Source organism: Rhinolophus hipposideros, assembly GCF_964194185.1.
Source record: "Rhinolophus hipposideros genome assembly, chromosome: 17".
NCBI lineage: Eukaryota > Metazoa > Chordata > Mammalia > Chiroptera > Rhinolophidae > Rhinolophus > Rhinolophus hipposideros.
The window spans coordinates 20,590,731-20,613,309 of NC_138063.1; the positions used below are offsets into that span (position 1 = coordinate 20,590,731).

The window sequence follows — 22,579 nt, forward strand, 5'->3', positions numbered from 1 at the left end:
TCTCTCACTGGCTCCTCTGCACACCTCTGCTTTCTCCATGTTGTCAGATCCCAGGACTCAGCCCCGGCTTATCTTGTCTCCATGTCCCCATTTGCTCCCTGATTTATCTCCTCTGGCTCTCCCTCTTTCTCTCTCTGCTCCAGCCACACTGGCCTCCCTGCTGCACCAGGAATATTCTTCTAGCTCGGGCCTTTGCACATGCTGTTTCCCTGCCTGGAACACTCCTCCTCCAGAAATCTGCCTGGCTCTCCGTCACCTTCTTCAGTGACATCTTCCCTGACATCCTGTTGAAATCTGCAAACTCTTCCTGACTCTCATCAGTCCCTATTCCATTGTCTTGTTTTCTTTTTGTCCACAACAGTGATCACCCACCATTAAACAGAAGTTCCACGAGGGCAGAGCGTTTGTGTGTTTGGCTCACTCCTGAATACCCAGTCCGAGAAGAGTGTCCGCCACAGGGCAGGCACTCAATGCACACTTGTGGAGTGAACCCTGGACAAATTACAGGCTTATGCTACTTGTGACTCTAGAACTGCAAGGACAAGGGAAGCCTCACATATGTTTCCACTTCCCGCTCAGGGCTGATTTTCTCTTCCTTATCTCCCAGTGGGGATAAAGTGCAGGACCACCATGGCTTCAGAATTTCCCTGGTTTGACTCCCGGCCCTGAGTTCTAGGAAAGCCATAGGTTCATTCTGGCGTTCTGAAAAGCTGGCTGCAGGGCCTGAATCTTCTGCCCACACAGTCAGCTGCATTCAGTTTTTCCCTCAAGTGGCTCCCCTCTCCTTGTCAGGAGTTCCTGCTTGAGGTAGGAAAACAAGTACAAGAGGTGGACACCTGGGGCCCAGATCCTGAACAGAAGAGACCCTCCCATGTTTCCTTGGGCAGGAAAACCCTGCTTCTCTGTAGCTTTGAGCTTCTTATCACCTTTGACCTTACAACATTCTTGAGGCAGCGGGATCATTGGCCAGACAAGAAAACCAAGCTTCAGAGAAGTTGAGGGATTTGCCCAAGGTCACATAGGCAGCTAGAAGCAAATCTGGAGCCAACTCTTGAACAAATATCTACTGTGGATTTACAGTGCCAGGCCTCGGGGCATACAATATGCTTGCTGCTCTGAATGCCTCTCTATTTGGGAGAACTTGAGACTTCCACCCAAGGCCAGGGCTGCGGCAGACTGACCCAGGAGGGGGTGACACTAGCGTGAGATCCTGGCCAGAAGCCTCATGTACCTAACTAGGTCTAACACACAGAGTCCTGGGGCAATGCCTAACAGATGCAATTCTGTGGCTGCCAACAACTGCCTGTATTTGAAATCAGAGAAAATATTCACAAGTTATAGCCTTTTGATTCTGTGCGTTTTGCATAAGCTACCATCTCCAGAGATCTAGAACAGAAGCTTGTGGAGGACAGGGAATAGTATGTAGCACATAGTGGGTGCTTAATAAATGTGTTCAATGAATTGTGCTTCTGGCTGGGTCAGCCGCCCAGTGGGGTCGAATGGAGTAGAAGTGGGTCATGGGCTGAGAGGGGCTTCCCGCCTGGAGTCCACGCTCTGTGGATGGGACCATCCACACCTCGGCAATGTAGGGCCAGGCAGCCAGACCCTCTCTGGAATTAGGGTCTCCTTATCACCCTCTTTGAGTTTGCCAGCAAGGCGCAGGCCCTTGTGATTGCCCAGGCCCTGGCCCCTCTCCCCGTACCCCTCCCCGGGCCAGCGCTCACCTGGGAGATGTGGGAATGCGTCTTCTCGCTCTCACCGTCACCCTCGGTCTTGTCTGCCAGCAGCCCCTGCACCTGGTACTCGAGCACGTAGCTATCAATGAAGCGCTCAAGCTCCTCAATCTCCTGGGAGCGGCTGCTCCCCGCCTCGGAGGAGGCCGACGCCGCTGAGGAGTTCTCCATCCCTCCAGCTCAGGGGCTTGGGCAGGAGCTGCAGGAGAGAACGGACAGGGCTGTGAGAGAAAGCTGGAGGCCGAGGCGATGACCCCTTCAAGTGAAGAGAATACTACAATTCTCCTGTAGGGAGAGGGGAATTGAGGCCCAGAGAAGGCAGGAAACTTGCCTAACTGGCCACCACAGTAACTTGTGCGAAGTCAGGCTTTAGTCCACACCTAGACCTTACCACCTGGGAAAAAGCAGAAGACAGACCCAGCCTACCACCCAAGCCCCACCTCCCAGCCTGGAGTTAACAAAATCTGCCACAAAGCAAAATAAAATAGGCCATAGGCTTTGATGTCCCTAACTTAAACATTAGGAGGTACAGGGGGTCCCCAGAGACAAACCCTCCAAGGAAATGCTTCCTTCTAAAGCGATGTCTTCTCTTGGAAGCCTGTAGGCCTTAAGTTTGCAGCCTCTTGGTGGTGTGGCTTCTGGGACATATGCTATGCCAGTCTGTAGATATGTGACTTGCTTTTAATGACAGAAAGTAAAAGGCCTAGCGGTTTGTTTGGGAGGGGCGCGGCCCAGCCATGGGGGCCGCCTGGCCACCCTGCACAGGTGCATGACTTTCTCGTTAGCCCTCTGGCCTTCTCCCTGGCTCTTTGGTGCGGCCTGGCGTAATGTGCACGACCAGCATTCCAGGGATACCGCTCAAGTCCAACAACAGAAGTGCTGTCCCTTTCTGACCAGACTAGGTGAATGCAGCTGCTGTAGGGGCCCAGGCCTGCTGGGACACCTCCACTGCCTTCTCCCACACCCTTGTCCTGGCAGCTTCCACCGACCCAGCTGGAAGTGGGGAGAGCTAGAACCTTTCTCACCTCTAGGTCCCTTCCCACCAGGGACCCTCCTTTCTTTCCTGACATGTTCTAAGCCAGGTGGTAATAGGCTTTAAAGCTTGTCGGGTCTCCCTTTCCTTGTCTGGAGATAATTGAGCTCTGAGGGGAGCCCACTCAGTGAGAAGCAGTGGGGCCACACAAGGTTTTACCAATAGAACTAGCAGAATGGCTGTCTACCAAACCACCACCACTAAATCCACAAAGAAAATCTGAATAATGTATGCACAGGGCTCTGAGACCACATAGGGCTGCGTGAGCCTAGATTGTGACTTGAGAATAAAGACAAAGGCCAAGTATGTTTCAGGAACATTTGAATTTCCCATTTGGAAATTCATTTGGATTACTGAGAACATTTTTAGAACAGTTATTCAACGATGATCAAGGGTTTGTTGAGTTTTTAACTAATGAATTCAAAGCAGGGCAAGGAATGGCCACTGGGTTCCAGAAATGCTACGGGGATCCTGCATGCGGACTCCCCTACACCTTTGCCGGCTTTCTTAGAGGTTGGGTTGGCGATGGGAGAAAGAACTGCTTTGGTGGACACACACCTTCTTCAATGGGTTTCCTGACTCAGGTTTTGGTTTTTGGCTCCTGCAAGGGGCCCGGCCTTCTTTGGACACCAATCCAGCTGCAGGGGAGCGTTTGGTGCTGTAGGGAGCCTGCCCCGGGCTTGAGCGCGTGGCCTCGGGGCTTATGGGTCTGTCCACCCATCCCAGAGGGAACAGTCCATGGTTTCAGGCCGAGGAACCTCATCAGAGGGAAGCCAGGTGTGGAGCCTCAGGTGGCAGTGGGTCTGCAGGAAATCGGCTCAGGCTGGAATAAGCACGCCTGGTGGTGCAGGGCCACAGTCAGGGGTGGGGTGAGGGTGTCCAAGCCCCTCCCTCCACCTGTCCAAGGCCTGCAGTGGCCTATATCCCTCCCACCACCAACTCCCACCTTACCCTTCCGGCTCCAATGGCTGCCCAGGTCCCCCTCCAGCCCCCTGTCTATTCTGTTCCTTGTCCCAGACACATGCCACATGTGGTCAGCAGAACCATCAGAGGGTCCTGGATACACACCTCCCCGTTACTAAATCAAACACCAACCGAGATGCTTCTGGGAAGGGATTTTGCAAATATAATTAAATGCCAAATCAGTGGCTCGGGAGATAATTCAGGGGAGCCTCATCCATCACAGGAGACCCTCGAATCTGGGACTCGAGGCAGAGACAGGGATTCAAAGCAGAAGAACCACTGCACTGTTGCTGGCTTGAAGAAGGGGCGGGGGGGGCAAGGCATTTACAAGGAACGTGATGACCTCCAGGAGTTGGGCACAAACCCTGGCCACGGGCGGCAAGGAAAAGGGCACCTCAGTCCTACAACCACCAGGAAGTCAATTCTGCCGAAGACCAATGAGCGCGAGAGCAGACTTTGTCCCGCAGAGCCTCAGACAAGACCTCTGCCTGGAGACACCTTGATTTCAGCCTTGAGCCGGACTCGCTCCAGCTTCCAGAACTGGGAGATAACACACAGGCATTGTTGTAAGCCACTAAGTTTGCAGCAACGTGTTACGCAGCCATAGAAAACTAACATGTGATGCCCTTTGTGCCGCTGCTTTTGCTCGCACTGTGGCCCTCACCCAAACGCATTTTCCCCTTCTCTCCACCCACCAAATCTAAAGGTCCTTACACTCACAGAGTGCTAGAAAAGTGCCTTAGAGGCCACCTGTCCACAAGCCCAGGGCCCATGTTTACTGGTGGCTAGTGGGCAAAGGATTCACCCAGCCTTGGCTTACGGGCATGAACACTGCAACTTCCACTAATAACAGGAATGGCTACTGTGTGCTGCGCCCCCATCACGTGCCGGGCATTCTTTTCAGCCCTTGATATGCCTTCACCCACTTATCGCTCACAACGACTCTATGAGATCGGTATAACTGTACTACCTAGGAAACTGAGGTTCAGGGTAGTTAAGTAACTTGCCCACGTCAGCACAGCAGAGCTCCCTGTCCATCTACACCCCACTGCCTCTTCATCCCACCTCCTGGCAGCCTGCTCAGGCCCTCCCCTCTGCACATCTCCCACTTCTCCACTCCCCACTGCCCTTCCAATGTGCACTGAATTCTTCAAGGGCTGGATGTGTGCTTCTTACTCTGCAACGGGCCTGTGGTTCCAGAGGGCTGGGCCTGTCCCTAACTGCTGGCCTCCTGAGATGGTATGATAAGGTTCATGTCTGGAGAGGGCTAAAAAGGAGCCCCAGGCAGGAAAAGCCAGTGCCTGAGGCCACACCTATTATTCCTGGAAGACTTCAGATCTTATCAAGGGCTTCCTGGCACCTTTCACAGGTGCAGGGGGAGGACTGGGTTTTGCAGGAACTGGAAGGGCGCTTTTCCAGGAGGATCGAGTGCCCGGCTCTGCCTCCAGCAGCAGCCTCTTCCTGCTTGCCTGGGCTCTACCTGGCTCTCGTGGGCCTCTCATGGGGACACCCCAGGGTCCTGTGAAGGAGCCCCAAACCTGGCTCACTGAGGAAAGGGACAGAGGTTGAGACACACTCCCACCCTGAAGAATTTTGGTGCCCAGAGGGAAAAAGAGGACTCCCCCTCACTGGTCCAAGGACACCCCTGTGTCCTCACATCCTCTCGGCTCTCCTCCAGTCATTGCCGTCCAATCAGATTCACAGTGTAGCCTGACAGTCCCTCACCGCTGTTTCCCTGCACACCTTCTGCAAGCGTTCCACTGTCACTGGCCAGCAGATACCTGCATGCACCCACCTGGCACCCAGTACCCAGTACCTGCACCCTGGAAGTGTGAGGAGCTAACGCCCCTGGGCACACTCCCTCTTGGGTCTCTCAGATGACAATTCTAAGGTCTCTCAGCAAGTCCCAGGGGATTGAGCCCCAGCTGCCCCCACAGAGCATACACCCCTTAGTCTGGCTCTACCCCCCCTCCTGTGTCACTCACCCCAAGGACTCCAGTTCCTGGGGTGCTTCCAGGAACTCTGCTTTCCAAGGAGAAACCAAGCTAACCCGTCCCTTGGGCTCACTTGTGCTTTCCAGAATGAGTCCCAATCAGGGAGCCCAGAAGCCCCTCCTTCGCAGAAAAGCTTGGCTTTATCTTTTTACCAGAGAAGAGAGGGAGGAGGAGGGAGAGGGAGAGCGTCTCCATCGTCCACCTCCTCAGCTCTCAGCCTGGACGTTCGGTCACTCACGCCCCATTTTTTGTGTGAGACAATATACATAACATAAAACTTAGCAATGATTTTCAAGTGTCCGATTCGGTGGCATTAAGTACATTCACAGTGGCTGTAGAGCCATCATCGCCCTCCATCTCCAGAACGGTGTCATCTTCCGAAACAGAAACTCCGTGCCCGTTAGACATCAAAACCCATTCCTCCTCCCCCAGTCCCTGGCAACCCCTGCTCTCCCTCTGTCTCTGTGAATTTGTCTACGCTGGGTACCTCGCAGAAGTGGAGTCATACAGGACTTGTCCTTTCGTGACGGGCTGATTTCACTTGGCCTACTGTCCTCGAGGCTCATCCATGTTGTAGCCTCGCTTTTCTGGAGAAATAATACATTGTACCACAATAAAACGTTGGATGTATAGACCACATTTTGTTCATCCATTCGTCCGTCTGTGGACATTCGGGTTGTTTCCGCCTTTGGCTGTTGTGAATAACGCTGCTGTGAACATGGGTGTGCATGTACCCGAGTTTGTTTCTAATTCTTTGGGGTACGTACCTAGAAGTTCTGCCCCATTTGTAAGGTAGAAAGAGTGAGGAGGCACAGAGCAAAGTCTGAGGCTGGTGCAGACACAGAGAAATAAAGGGAAGCTTCCCTTGAGGGCGTGTTCTGCTGCCTCCCTGCCTGAGCTTTCAGGTGTCCTCCTGGCTCAGTTTCTCATTTACTGCAAGAGCAGGATGGGAAACTTCCCAAACAGCTGGGCTGCTGGCTGAGCTGAGAGCCAGCAAGAGGAGCTTATGTTTTCATGATCAGTAAAAGTGATACAGGGGAGGGGGCCAGAGGAAGAAGAAAGAGAGGAGGGGATGGAAGAGGAGAAGAGACACGTTGGCTGCAGCCACCCACAAGGCAGAGCCATGCAAAGCGGAGGACAGATACCAGGAAACTGCCCCTGCAGCCAACTGCCCCCCTCCCGACTCCCTGCCAGGTGACGGATGTGGAGGGAAAACAAGGGCAGCTGCAGGCACGGGGAAAGTGCTGAGGCTGCTCCTTGCTGTAAAGGGCAGGCAGCCCTGGGCCTGCAGGAGGGCGGGGCAGGCCTGGGTGGCCACAGCGTTAGGAGGGACCCAGGCTGCAGGAGCAAGGGAGGGGTGAGGGGCTCCTTGGCCTGTGTTTCCCAGACAGGACCTGCGCCCACCTCCTGCTCTCCTCCTGGTGTTAAGGGACCACATCCCAGCCCCAGGGGCCTAGGGAACCCCCAATCCCTGCTACAGCCAATCCTGTTCGATGCTTCTCACTCCTGCAAGATGAGCCTGGCTCATTATTTTTAAGGCCAGAAACAAAACACCCATGTCCTTTGATGAAAGGCACCTTGGCCCATGCCCACATCCCAGACCCAGGCCCAGGCGAATCCTCCCCTCGCTGCCCTATGTGTGGCTTCCTCCGGCACCTGCACTTGGCAAAGGTGCTTCTGCTGACGGCATGGGGTCTCTCTCCCCCCACCCTCTGGCCCTGCCACCATTGGGGCTAGAGGTCTGGAAGAGAAGGGAGGGCCCAGAGGCAAGAAGCTGGAATTGTCCCTCCGGCTCAGCGTCCTTTCACTCCAGTGACAAATGGCATTAGAGGCTGCAAATTTAGCCAATCCCTTTAAGAACAGCCAGGCATTAGAGGCATTACCTCCGCCCCCAAACCCCAGGATGAATTCAGTGACCTGCAAACCAGATGCCACACTTCTGCTCCGCCCCCACCAGCCCTTCTCTGAGGAACCCATCCTTTCAGGCCCTGAAAGGAGGCAGCACCCACCCCTCACCCTGCATCAGAGTTCTGTGCTGCCCTCCGCCCCGCAGCACAGAACTCACTCCGGCAGCACCCGCCTAGGACCTCACAGAGGAAGCCCCAGGGCTTCATTTCCGCTTCCCTAATGTGTTTTTTGGCTTTTGGCTGCTGCAATGGTCCAGCCTCCCTTGGAGCCCAGGCCGGCTTCAGGGGTGCCAGAGGGGGCTTGCTCCGGGCTCCTGAGCTCAGAGGCCTTGGGGCTCATGGGTCTGTGCGCCCATCCCAGTAGGATGGCAACTCTGAAGAGGGAGGTAGGCACATGAGCCCAGCACGTCACCACTGCTCCCCTCGTGTTGAATTGCGTCTACCTCACCTTCCCCATGGCCCCTTCCCCCAGCCTCACTCCCCTGGGCTCCCCTCCAGTGGCTGGCTCCTGGTGACCCTGTGACACATAAGGCGGGTCCCCTCTCCCTTCCCACCTCCACAGGGTGCTGGTAACTGACACCTTCACCCAGAGCCTGCAACAGGTCTCCCTCCTCTGTCAGCTGTCAGGTGGCCCCCAGGGCAGGGCCAGGCCTTGGCCAAGGCAGTGTGCTTAGAGTGCGGGAGGCAAAAGGCCATGCTGTCCAGGCACAGAGGACGCCCACAGCTCTCCCTGAGGGAGCCATGGGAACCTCATCACCACATCTTGCTGCCAACCCCCCCCCCCTCGTCCAGCCCACGCTCTACCTCCTACATAAACAAGGGGAACAATGCCCTTCCCGGACAGCTGTCGCCCTGTGCTCGGGCACTCCTGTCAGTGCCGATCCAGGGACTCTGGGCCACGTCGGGTTTGCAGGGGGATTCCACCAGTGCTTCCACAGACAGGGGCCTTAGGTCTCCAACCCCCGGAAGTGGGAAAGTGTAGAAACTTTCAGAACTGGAGGCAACCTCAGAAATCAGCAGCATGTACTGTCTCAGGACTCGAGGACACCTGGTATCCTCTAAATCTGACACTCCCCCCCACCCCTGTACACCCTCTGCCGAGACACACACCAGTGTAACACCTTGTTACTCAAACACCAGACAGGGTGTTAGCAAGGTAGGTGCTGTTTTTCAAACTGCAGGTCTCAGCAATTTAGTGAGCTGTAAAATAAACTGAGTATAAAATAAACTCATGATCCCAGCATTAAAAATACACAACTACATTGAAAATATCATTGAGTGATACACAGTGTCAGTGGAACAATTGTTTCATGGAACTTTCGACTCACCTACACATGTTCAATGTATTGCTTTCTGTGAGGTATGGTCTTAAGAGTTTAGGTGGCCCGGAGCAGGACATCCCAAACTTGACTGTGTGCATGAATTATGGGCAATCTTGTTAAAATGCAGATTCGGATTCAGTGCATCGGGCTGGGAGCCTGAGGTTCTGCATTTCTAACTGGCTCCCAGCAGACGTTGCTGCTGGTCAGAGGACCTCACTTTGAACAGCCAAGATCTATCTAGAAGCCCTCTCACTCCCTTCAATCCATTATTCAGGTATCTCACCTTGGTCTGTATTCTCCACCCTGACTCACTGGCCCATGGGTCAGCTATCTTGGGTTCAGGCAAAACCTCAACAGGCAAAATTATGAGGTTGGTGCAAAAGAAACTGTGGTTTTTGCAATCATTTTTAACCTTTTAAACCGCAATTACTTTTGCAATTACTTTGCACCAACCTAGTACTATTTACTGGCAGACACTCCACCTCCATTCTGGGCTCGCAGAGCCAGGTGCATGTAACAGCACCTACTTAGTGCCCTGCAATGCTGAGCCAGGGGCTCAGACACATCCAGCTGGTCTGAACAAGTTGGAGGGTCTTCTGAAATAGAAGCCACGTGACCTCAGTGGTCCTTAGAGAATGCAGCCCCTTCACTGTGCAGATGAGGGCCCTGAGGCGTGGAGAAGGGGAACGAATTGCTGGAGCCACTTAAATGCCTCTGGATAGAGCCAGGTCAGCAATGCAGGTCACGAGACTCCAAGCCCCTCAACAGTCTGCCATCGCGGGAGACCCCCTACTGAGCTAAGTCACCTCCCCCAAAGATTGCCAATAACAGGACAGACATTCCTAATACTAGACAACCCTCAAATCATCGCATGACTTTCACACCCTGCCATTCGGGCAGGACCCAGGACCAAGCCCTGTAGTTCGTTCAGAACGTCAATGCAAAAGATAAACGGGGCTCGGGGCCCAGTGGTCTCTCCACGAGTAGCCTCCAAGAGTAACTGAGGGGCTAGACTGGATTTCACAGTGAAGGGACAGGTCACTGCAGGCCAGGAAGGCATGACATGCTGCAAATCCTTCTTTCCTCAGCATATGCACGGTGGCTGGCACCGCAGAAGCAGAGGAGTGAGTGCACCCTGCCCACGTGAGAATGGCACCCTGAGCAGGCCACCCAGGGGACGATGCGTTGGATTCCCGCTCCTGATGGGGACTTCCTGTCAGAGAAAGAACACTGACACAGAAAGGTCCCGGCTCTGCAGAGACCTGCACAGCAGCAGACGGGCCCGGCCAATAGGCAGGAGGGCCCCGGGGGTGGGCTCCGGATGTCAGCCCTGCTTTGTCCCTGGACGCCCCTGGTGTCCAGGTCGGCCCTGCTCTTGGGCCTGCAGGCCCCACCAGAGCCCCCGCTGGGTTCCCAGCACTGACTCCCCACCTGCTCCCTTGGCACAGAGCACAGGCTGCCTCCTGACCCCTCCTCCCCTGGGCTGTTACCCAACGCTTGTCCTGCGCTTGAATTTTTTATGGGTTTTTATCTTGTCCTGACAAGACTGCATGATCCTTGAGGACCCGCTCCATCCTACACCTCTCTCTGCCCCAAACCCAGGCCAAGGGACTGGCCTGCAGCCCCCCAGCCCCCCACGCCCACTCGAGCACACTCCTTCCCCAAGACTGTGTCTCCTCACTGCTCCCACCCACTGTCCCTGGGCCCGGGTTCTCGCGCAGCCCCCTCCAAGCTCTTAGGACATTAAAGCCAAGGGTGCTGGGGTACACTTGTCCAGTCCCCCTCCCTGTGGCCACCTGGAATCAGGTCACCTCATTCCAGAACCTGGGCTCCAACTTCCCACCACACTCAAAAGCCTCCTCAAGGCAATTCACTCCAGCAGGTACGGAGCCCCTGCTGTATGCCATGCCCTACAGGTACCAGGGGGCACGGAAGTCACAGGCAAAGCCCCATGGGGGAGAAAAACACATCAAAGCTGGAGGCTTACTGGCCAGCCAGCCACATTCCCGGCGGGAGTCACGGGGCTTCCTCACAGCCGCCCGCTTCTAAGAGAGGGTAACCTAACATTCACGGCTTCCCATGCTGGGTTCCGATGCTGGCTAAACCACTGCCTAGCTCTGGGACCTTGGGCAGCCTCTTTCCTCATCTTCCAAGTAGACTGGTGATGAAAGTGCCCCCTCATAAGGTGTTGTGAGGGCTCAGCGAGAGAATGCACAGCCTGGTATACAGCAAGCACTTAATGGCTGTGACCATCACTGGACATCACACCTACCCCCTGCTGTGTCCCCACTATCTTTTGCGCTTTCTCCCACCTCTCCGAATCGCACCTCCTCCTTCAGCATCTAGCTGCAGACACACCATGAAGCCCACCTTGGCTACTCTGGTGCTCCTGGGTCACTGCTCGTTCTGAGCTCGTTTGCCACAGACCCCACCAATCCCCGATGTGGCCTCACTCGGAACTGCCTGGGCCTTGCTTAGGTCTCAGTCTGGCCCTTGCCTGTATTCCAATTCCTGGGTATACAGCTCTGCCAACCAGTATGAAGTCATGGAGACCCATTTTCTTTCCTCTATGGGCCCTGGGGATAGATAGGGTAGGTCCCACCACTGGCCTTCAAAAGCTTCTGGGTTGATGGACAAAGACTAAAAACCAACCCGGAGCACGCTGGGAAGGGAGACCAACAGTGTCCTGCTCTGACCCTTGTAATGAATTTGTGAGAGCACCTCAGGTTAAGGCCAGAAAGCTCCTCCAAGCATGGTGACCCAGCACCCCAGGGCTTCCTTCTCAGGTGACGTTCTCTCTCCAGTGTCTCTCTTGGGGTAACCAGGGTCCCCAGGCAGCTCTCTTTCTCCTGGCAACAACGTCCTAAATTAGAGCCCAACTGGAACAGTGACAGTACTGAGTGGTTTCCAAGAGCCCGATGTGGGGGTGGGGGGGTCTCTGAAGCCGGGAACAGGACCCACACAGCCCGGCCTTCAGAGAACAGCATTCTGTCCCCTCTCCCCTCCCCGTCCTGAAGGGCAGCTCAAGCCCACCTCCTGGACGCCACCCTGACCACCCCGGCTCACAGCGACCCCACCCCTCGGAACACCGTAGCAGCTGCTCACTGGGCCTTCCGCCTCCGTCCCCCACCACCTGGGAGGACGAACTTGTCCGGCACAGGGGCCTAACCACAAAGCAGAGGCAGCAAAGGCTCGTTTGGGGGCCACGTCTGGACCACACTGCGTTTTGTTTGGCTTGTTCTGTATTTTAAAAATATTTCACCCAACATTTGTAAATCAAAAGATTTCATGTAAAAAAAAAACCCACGTCTTATTTTTTGAAAACCTGGGAGGTCTAGTAAGCCTGGCCCACCTTCCCACACTGCAGCCATCAGCTAGAGCTGACCGGTGCTGACCATTTCAGACAAGGCATGCAATCGATCTCCAGTTCTCCACAGACCCCACCTCTCCTTAATGTCTGCCCATTGCCCACAGCCGTCACTCTCACAGGGTTCCGCTCACTGCACATTACCTGCCTGGCCCTCATAGGCATCTGAGTTTGAGATCCCCCTGCAAGAACGTAACTGTAGGTGGCCTGTGACCACAAAAAAAGTGAGGGATGTTGCTAAGAATTTGGAAATCAAGAAGTAGGCCTGTCCCTTAGGAGTTACATTGTGAAAGCAATACATGACAGCTCAAAACAGAAATATGCAAAGTCATCGCAAAGAGGGAGAAAGAAAGGTTTCCAGAAGCAGGACTCAATACTAACTTGGTTGAAGACAGCCACTGAGCTATGCTAGAAGGTTGAGTCACTCTGAAAACACTGGGCTGCCCTGGAAGCAAAGAAAATAGCCAACCACAGAAGGCCGTGTATTCCTAAGCACTGTCCAGGGAAAGGGGTGCCACTCCTCAGTATCTCAAGGGAGGGGAGAAGGGTGCAGACAAATGCACAGGGCAGGGCTGTCCCACTGCTCCCCTTCATGCCTCCAGCTCAGCCCTGAAATGGTCTGAGGGGTTCCCTCCTTCCCCAGCTATCCTTCCCCAGCTAAACCAGGAGCTCTTACAGGTCGAGGATATGTCTGTTCCTTCTCTCATCCCCTGGGGAGCCAGACCTGGGCCCACTGCAGACATTTAGTTATTCAATAAGTATTTAATGATCGATTCCCTGAAATTAGAAAATGGCCAGCAGGAAACTGATGTTCTGTCCCCCTTAGTACTAGCAGAGAGGAGCTGCTGGCTGCTGATGGGCATAGAGACAGGTGGCACGTCAGCAGGGGAACAGCTAACACAGCTAGGCTGGGGCCGGGCCCTCGTTGGCGAAGTAGCCCGTATGAGGCACACACAATGCCTGAGGGCCGCTGGAAACAACCACAGGAATATGGAACTTATCCAATACCCAGGGCTCTTAAGAGTTCTCTCTGAATTCCCTATGAACCACAGCGAGAGAAAGAACTGAGCAGCCAGAAGCCAGGAGGGTAAAACCCACAGAAAATGGAAGGCCAGACTCCTGATTCCTGGAGGGGCCTCCACGCCCAGAGGCGGCACACCCATGCACGGCTGTTTCTGCCTTTGCTGGGGGGGTCCTGGGGAGGACGACTGCTGCTCAAGGACAGATGCCCTTTGACCTTTACTGAAGCAGGACAGCAAACCAATATTGTATTCCCCATAGACCGTTGGTTTCCAAACTATTTTCCTCTAATATCATATTTACTTTTCAAAGGAACTTCTAAACGGCTTCCCTGATATACAAAAGATATTAACTAACATTTCCTGAGCATTGACTAGGTACCAAACCCTGTGATAAACACTTGTTGTATATTAATTTAATCCTTAACACAATCCTATAACATAGGCACCATTTTTATCCCCACTGTACAAGTTAGGAAACAGAGGCAAACAGGAGTCGCCCACATCTGCTAGCTACGTCTTTAACCTGGAAGAACACAGAGCCCCAACCATGGAGCTTGCAGCGATGGATGACAAGTCGTGTTTCCAGGCGGGAATTCCCACCCGTTCTCAGGAATTTTTTTCACTTGCCCATTCCCGAACCCCGAGATATAAACTGCTTTCTGTTCTCCACGATGAATCATTTATTTCCACAAAGTGACGGACGATACTACCCACCACCTGGGTTCAAGGAGCCAATTTTTCCAATTTCCCAACCAACTTTTCTCGGGATTCAGGAACGCAAAAGCAAAAAAAAAAATTCCCAAGAACGTGTAGGAATTAATTCCCACCCGGACACCCTAGTGATAAATAGGAAGAATGTCTAAGGGACACACTGTGAGTAGACACATTGTGAGTAGTCCAGTTTACTTCCCATGGTGGGTATTACTGGGCTCAAGGAGCCGATTTGCCCGATTTCCCGACCAACTTTTTCTCGGGATTCAGGAACAGGAAAACGAAAAAAATTCCTGAGAACGGGTGGGAGTTCCCTCCTGAAAACCCTAATGGCAAGCCAGAGATGAGAGCTGCCGGCCAAGGACATGTTGAAGACCAAGATATGGTAGTTCTGCTGGGGCTGATTTCCCCACGTGCTTCTCTCTGGGAAATTGGCAGCCAGAAAAGCTGAACCAGATCACTTCCTCTGGTAATGCACTACATTACATGTTCTTGCAGACAGCGGTCATTTTGTCTTTCCCATCATACACTTCCAGGCCTGGCAAAAAATAGGATTTCACAGAAGATGGATGGAAGACCCATGGGCTGCCTGCGGGAGCCTGTGGAGTTGCCTGACTCGGACCTCTGTGACCTAGGAGCTTTCCCCACAGGGCTAGTCAGGGACGGCTGCAGCAAGGACTCCCAGATGCAGCCAAAGGCCTTGTAGAGAGAGTCCGCCTGGTGGCAGATCCTGGATGGCTGTCCATCACAGTCCCATTATCCTTCAGGTTTAATTTCACCCAGTAGAGTGTGGTAGCAGATAACCTCTTTACATGCACACAGCAGGAGCAGTCTGTAGCCAGTTACAACTACGGGGAGCAAGCTGAGTAGTTAACTGGCAGATAATTAACTGAGAAGTTCCCCACAGCCCTCTGCAAACTCCACTGAGACCTGGGGAAGAGGAGACCTAAAGGCAGAAAGGGACCTCCCATTGTAGAAAGGACCTTACAAATCATGGAGTCAAGTGTTGGCGAGGACATGGAGAAATTAGAATCCTCATACACTGATGGCGGGAATGAAAAAAATGGTGCAGCTGCTTTGGAAAACAGTCTAGTAGTTCCTCAATTAAACATAGAGTTAACATACGACCCAAAATTCTATTCCTAGGCATATACCCAAGAGAAATGAAAATATATGTCCACACAAAAACTTGTACATGAATGTTTTTAGTAGCATTATTCATAATAGCCAAAACATGGAAACAACCCAGAGGTCCACCAACTGATGAATAGATAAGAAAAAGGGGTATATCTACGCAATGGAATATTAGTTGGACATAAAAAGGAATGAAGTATTGATACATGCTTAAACATGAATAAACCTTAAAAACACTGTGCTAAATATGTCATAAAAGACCACATTTTATACGATTCCATTAATATTAAATGTTCAGAACATGGGAATCTATACAGAAAGTAGTTTGGTGGTTGCTTAGGGCTGGGGTGGGAGATGGGATAGTGGGCAAGGGGGCAATAGTTAAAGGGTATGGGTTTTCTTTTTGAGGTGGTGAAGATGTTATAAAATTGACTGTGGGTGCCCATATCTATTATTATACTGAAAACAGTTTTTTTTTTTTTTTGAAAACAGTTTAATAATACACTTTAAGTAGGTGAACTGGATGGTATTGAAATTATATCTCAATAAAGCTGTTTAAAAAGATGAGTGTATCTACACAAGCTAGCCCCAGGATAATAGGCTTGGGTTGGAATCTCTGGATGATTAGATTGGATACCTCTCCAAAGAAAACCGTAGTTGTGAGAATCAACTCAGACTATAAACGAACCAATAAAAAGCCTGAAAAACTGAGTCAAGGTTCCCACTGAATCTGAGAGAAATGTCTGTAGCTTTCCTGGAAGGGATCCTGCTGCCTTATCAAAGATGAGGACACATCTCCTGGTGCAGCTCCATCCATCCATCCGTTTATCCATTTAGCCATCCATCCGTCCATCCATCCATCCATCCATCCATCCATCCATCCATCCATCCATCCGTCCATCCATCCAACCCCTCCATCCACTCACCCATCCACCCATCCATTCATTTAAAAAGCACCTACTAAAGGTGGGTGTTGGGTGCTGGGAATATAACAGAAAGGCAGGAAAGTCACCAGGCAATGGGTATAACAAGTCAAGGGCTGTGGGGTCCAGAAGAACAGCACCAACACATGAGAGGGATACTGAAAATGTCATTTTTATGAACTTGTCTTAATTGGCAGAAAAATGCAAATATAGCTATTAGATATGAAAACCGGTAGAAATCTTAAGACAGCAAAGTCATCAATTTTAAGACCCACCATTATTTCATGTGCCACAGAGAAGATATGCTGCCAATTAAACTAGGACATAATATCTTAATGACAGTCTGGCATGCAGACCAAATGGTCACATGGGCCTCAGGTGGCTCTGAGGTCCTTTCATCTCTTCTGAGGGATGTGGGGCTCTCGCCCACCTTTGGTGGCATTGCTTAGCATGCGTGAGACTGGCAATTACTTCTTGTTGTTTTATAAATATGACATGGTAGCTTCCCCCACAACAATGAATAGCAAGTCGACACCTCACCACTGTTTCCCTGCCCTCCTGTGTACAGTCACTTTTGGTGGCAATAATAAATCATAGTGTGATCCTTTTTGAAGATATCTGAATGAATGACAATTCTACTGAACCTGTGGATAACCAACTACGCACCTCATTCAACCGATGTCCTGACAGTCTGAACAACAGGACCACATCCATGCCTGCTCAGGCAAAGACAGCCATGTCATCCCTGCCGTGTGGCTGGCAGCCAGCGATAGGAAGAGGCACCCTGATGTCAGTGACATTAACATGTGAAAAAAAGACCATGCCTCCAAGGGGCAAGGAAACGGGCAAGCCAATCCCTCATGTTGCAGGTGAGGAAACACAAGCACGGAGCTGGGGCATGACACACCCCAAATCACAGAGCCCTGGTGAGCTGAGATTAGTGGCAATGCGTTTTCTTTCTACTCCCTCAGGCTACTCCTAGGAGACGGCCATCTCTAAGCTTGTCTTACATTTTCTTGCTTTAAAAAAAAAAAAATTTTTTTTCAGACCATCCACGACAGTGTGATTAACCTATCAGTACATACACTCAGCCTTCGTCCAACAAGCCCCATGAAAACGGGTGATGAGAAATGTCATTCCAATACCATCGCAGGGACCATGAGTTCATAGCTGCTGGAGGACGGCATTTCCACTCGCACAGGCTGGTCCCCAGGCTTCCATTCAACAATATTGTGCCATGTTTACAAATGAGGCCAGCCAGGTGTTTCCTTAGTCACACGCTCACTCTAGGGGCGAAGCCCTTGGTGAGCCAGTGTCCCCATCAGAAGCCTGTGAGAGTCCAGAAACGCCCTTTCGAACTGGAGGTTAGCCGTCATTCCGTCTGTTGCACGCAGACAGAGTATCCGCAGTTCAGAAGGCTGCTCCATTGATTCTCAATATCGAAACATACTACGGGCAGCCAGGCAAGACATCAGTCTTCCAGGCACTGGAACGAGGTGGGGAAAACAACATTTTTCTTTCGTGAGCCGGGGATCACGGAGCAGGCCCTTTGACATTAACACAAGATTAACAGGGTCAGGTCCTCTCGGCTTCAACAAAAACTTTTTTAAAATGTGCCTATAGCTGGGTAAAGAATAGGCCTAAAGCCTTCAAGATGAGGGTAGGTCCAGTTAACCTGAGCAGAGATACACTTCCCCAAATGCAAGGCCATAGGCATAACGTCGAACTAGAAACATGCCGGTCCGAGATGTAGAACAGCGGCCTGTGGAAACACCCTGTCTGCCCGGCTGAGAGAGCGAGGAGGGCACTTCTCAGATTTCAGCAAGAGTCCCATCTCAGCAGGGACATACCCGTAACTAACAGGAGACGAGCTGTGCTGGGACTGATGGAACAGGAGGCCACTCAGGGCTGGTCAGGAATATGGGGGGTCGGGGGGGCAAGGAAAGAACTAGCTACGCTGCAGAAGATAATGAAGAATTTGTCCATCTCAGCCAACACCATCCACAGGAGAAAAAAAAAAATCCAACATTCCAGTCAGATTTGTAGTGACAGGCCAAGAACAGAGTTGGGGACATTGAGCCGTCAGAGCGCAAACAAAAATGTCCCTTGGGTGCCCCCTGTGCCCTTTATTCTGGCTCTGCCCTTGAATCAGAGCACAACAAACACAGGTCACTTCCTCATTGTGTGCCAGCCACCATGCTAGACGCTGGGTACCAGGTGACCAAGACATGGCCTCTGCTTTGAGCCAGCACAGAGTCACTGGATGGGACAAACAGCCTTCGAAGTCTGCGCCCTCTACTAAATGGCTTCAGTCAGTGACTGAACTCTGAGCCTCCCAGCTCCATGACAGATGAAAAATCCCTACTTGATTGGGCAGTCGAGAGGATTATAGCAAAGTATATACAGTGCTACCTCGGTTTTCGAATGTAATCCGTTCCGGAAGTCCGTCCGAGTTCTGAGACGTTTGAAAACCGAGGCGCAACTTCCCCACAGAAAGTAATGCAAAATGGATTAATCCATTCCAGACTTTTAACATCAACCCCTAAAACTGCAAATTTAGCGTGAATTTTACTACCTAATGATACCATAGATCCATAACATTGACGGCGTTCATAAACCGAAATGTTCGTCAACGGAGACGTCTGAAAACCGAGGTACCACTGTAAAATGAGCACAGTCCCACACAGACATGGGCAATCAGCACACGAGGCACGTACTTGATGTGCTGTCTCAGAATCAAACATGTGCTCGAGGCTCAATAAATCATGGCGGTTAATAATTTGTCTGGGGGATCATTTCACAATATATACGAATATCAAATCGTTATGTTGCATACCTGAAACGAATATAATGTTATATGTTAAAAAATAATAATAATAATTTGGGAAAGAGGGTCAGAGAGCAGTTTCCTTGAGTGCGACCTTGAAAGAGGAGCAGGAGATCTGCAGGTGGGGGGAGGGGGAGAGGCCCTGAGCGCCACCGAGGCACCGCCAAGCCTGCGTGCTATCCCCTGAGCTCCTGCAAGCAGGGGCCTGGCCGCCATGTCCTCTCCTGATGTCCCCAGCAGCAAGCCTACGTGGTGGGGGCACAGCTCCCAAATCCTCATCCCACCCCACCAGGCAGAGAGAGTTGAGGAGTAAGAGTCGGCCTTTGCGCCTGTGTACAGCCACGGAGGCAGGGACAGGAAGCCGGCTCTTCTTCCCGGGCCCTCAGGCCCCATGACCACCCTGCAGTGGACTCTCCTGCGGGCACAGTGCCAAAGGGACCCATGTCCCCAAGTGCTGATCCTGAAGCTTTAACGGCACAGAGATGGCACATGCCACCAACTCCACCCCAGACGCTCCAGCAAGCCCTGCTGCCCTGTGGCCTCTCTGTCCCGGCCTTATTTGCAAGGCCTTGCTGCACCCAGGAGCTGCCTGGCCGAGAGATCATTTTCTGCTCTAGCAATGTACCAGGGCCCCTGCTGGCTGGGCAGCATCCTGTCCCCGGGTCACCCCGCGTGTTACCCCATAATGGGGAATCCGCTAATCTCGTATAGGGATAGAGGTGGGAAATGAGAGTACCACCGGGGTTGTCCCCCATCCATGGGGAGAAGGCTGGGGGTTGGCGGTGGGGCTAAGGAAGGTGATCCCCATAAAGTACTGTGAACTCACGTTGAACATGTCGATATATTCAATACATGTCACTGCTGTCATCGTTGGCACTGTCATCCGCATTCTTGCCCTGGGTGTTGCCGTAGAATTCCCTGTCCCTTTACCACCGTAGTAAGAAAGGAGCCTGCCTGTCCACACGGCTATGCCAGGTCACCATTTCACAGACCTCCCAGCAGTGGACTCTCCTGCGGGCACAGTGCCAAAGGGACCCATGTCCCCAAGTGCTGATCCTGAAGTTTTAACGGCACAGAGAAGGCACGTGCCACCAACTCCGTCCCAGACGCTCCAGCAAGCCCTGCGGCCCTGTGGGCTCTCTGGCTGAAGGGCGGCAGACTGCAGGCACTCCTGAGCACCCCTGGATGGTGCCACCTCCACCTCAATGCTGAGAGGCGTCTGCCACACCTTCCCTCCTTGCTAATGACTCCAAGCTTTTAACTTCCTTCACACCGAAGCCTCTGAAACCTTCTTCAACATGAACAGGCAGAAAGAAGTTCACAGGCTAACCTGTACGGTTTTGGCTGTTCTCTTGTGACTTATAAGGCAACCGAGACGTGGGGGATGACTGTGACATTCCTTGGGTCTCCAAGCAGGAAAAATCTAGAAGCTGGTGAAGCTGGTGAGACCCCAGACATGCCCTCATCCCTCCCAGTCCCCGCAGCTGGGACTTCCCTGCCCACCGAGGCCAGTTGCCCACCATCTCAGGGCCTGAAGCTCGGTATGCCCATCAGAGGTCTAAGGAACGCAGGAGCCAGAGGACGGACTAGGAAAGATGAGAAAGCAATAAAACAGAAGGTGCTACAGGCCCCACTGTGGACCCTGTTTGAGGTAAAGGCCTGTCTCTTGCATTGGCTGCTGGCTCTCGTCACCTGAAACAGCCCGAGTTCTCAGGCTGGAGAAGAGAGAACAATACCCCAGCGAGGCCCTCCTTTAAACACAGGGGATGGATCTGCATGTCAGCACACCGCCGGCTTCCGTGACCCATTCCTGTCCAGACAACTCCTATCCACCCCTCAAGACCCAGCCTGCATGCCTCTTCTCCCCACGATTGGTTTTCTGGTGAGTCATCTGTTGAATGGTCATTTATCCACTCACACTTCTGTTTCCCCTTGGATACTGTGGGCTCCTCAAGTCTTTTTCTTCCTCCTGTCCTGCTGCCTCGTGGAGAGTAGTTGATCAGCAAAAGGATGTGCCATGAATGAGGGGGGGAGCAAACGAAATCAGGCAGTCGGAGGGACACAGATGCAGGGGACCCCAAGACCTGGCTTTACCACCCACCGGTTGTGCAGCCGTGAGAGTGGCAGACACTTCTAGTTGTATCTACAATACCTATTCTCTCCTTCTTCCTTACTAACAATGCGCCCAGGTAAAAACTACATTTCCCAGCCTCCCTCCGATAGTAGTGGCTGGCGAGACATAAAAGGAAGTTATTGAGTGGGAACCTTTCTAAGGGGACTGAGTTGGCACATGCCTTTTGCTCTTCCCACTTTCTCCTTGTTGCCCGGAAAGTGGACATGATGCTTGGAGCTCCAGCAGCTCTCTTGGACTATGAGGTAACTTTGAGGATAATAGACACTCATGGAGCATGGCAAAGCAGAAAGAGAAAATCTGATGACAACAGAGCCCCCACACCAACCGTGGGCTGCCTGCCTTCATTATTTCTCTTACACGGGAGAAAAATAAATTTCGGTGTTGTTTAAACCACTGTTATTTTGAGTTTCCTGTTATATGCTGTTATGGTAAGCAGTGCTCTAAGATGGCCTTCACTGCCCCTTGCCTCCTACTATCCATGCCCTTGTGTAATCCCTTCCCTGGAGTGTAGGCTGGACCTAGTGCCTTGCTTCTGACAAACAGAATAGGCAAAAGTGATGTTCCTTCTGTGCTCAGGTTACAAAAGATGCTGATTCTCGATGGCCTTCTCGGCTTGCACACTTTGATGCAGGAAGCTGCCATGTTGGAGAGGCCACCTGGTAAGGAGCTGCAATGGCCTCTGGCCAACAGCCAGCGAGGAGCCGCGGCCTCGGCCCAACAGCCCACGGGCACCGAATCCCATCAAGAACCACACGAGCAAGTTTGGAAGCTGATCCTCCCGCCCCAGCTGACAGTTTGACTGCAGCCTCAGGAGAGGCCCTGTAAACAGAGCACCCAGCTCGGCCAAGCCCAGACTCCTGGCCAGCAAAAAGCGTGAGATAATAAGTGCATGTTGTTTGGGGATAATATGTTGTCCAGCAAGAAGTAGCTAACACAGCCGCCCATCCTAATCCTAACTGAAACCCTGAGCGAGACTCTCCTTTCTCTTGGCTTCAGTCCCCTCGTCAGTAAAATGAGAAGGTTGGACTGGGTGATCTCAAAGGTGCCTGCCAGCTTTCGAATCCTAGAATCCTGGGACTTACCCAAGGTCCTGCCACAAGAGGCCCGGGGCTCCTGACCTCCACCCCGGGAGTGGCCGGGCTCAGGGGTCCTTTCCCCTGTGACTGTTATTGTGACTTCTTTTGCTCACTGTGACTTCATGCTTCAAGACAGGGAAGACAGGCAGGACCAAGGGAACTCTTCCCACGCCTGGCTCTCAGGGCCTGGCTCCTCTGGCTGCAGGGCTCTGCTCTTCCTGGCAGACTGGAGGCCTCCGGGCCCAGGAAATCCTGGCAGCCACTCTTGCTATTCGTCAAGATGACTTCTCGACCAAAGCCTCCTGATGAGAAATGGAGCCAGCTGGGCTAAGACACAGTCGGGTTGGCTGACCACAGAGAGCAAACAGCTCAGCTGAACCAGGGGTTTCCAGTTTGTTTCCCTGCTGACGCCATCTGAATTGTGTCCCTCAAA

At 52.5% G+C, this 22,579-nt stretch overlaps 1 protein-coding gene across 9 annotated transcripts in view; it reads right to left on the bottom strand.

The window, feature by feature from the left end:
• The window catches only part of CTIF (cap binding complex dependent translation initiation factor), a 262,255-nt gene that overhangs the window by 192,253 nt on the left and 47,423 nt on the right, over nt 1–22,579 (bottom strand). For all 9 annotated transcript variants that reach the window (XM_081078718.1, XM_081078717.1, XM_081078716.1 and 6 more), the window contains exon 2: nt 1,725–1,932. In XM_081078718.1, coding sequence (XP_080934844.1) covers nt 1,725–1,904 — 180 coding nt within the window. In that variant the 5' untranslated portion in view covers nt 1,905–1,932. The remainder of the gene's footprint in view (nt 1–1,724; nt 1,933–22,579) is intronic.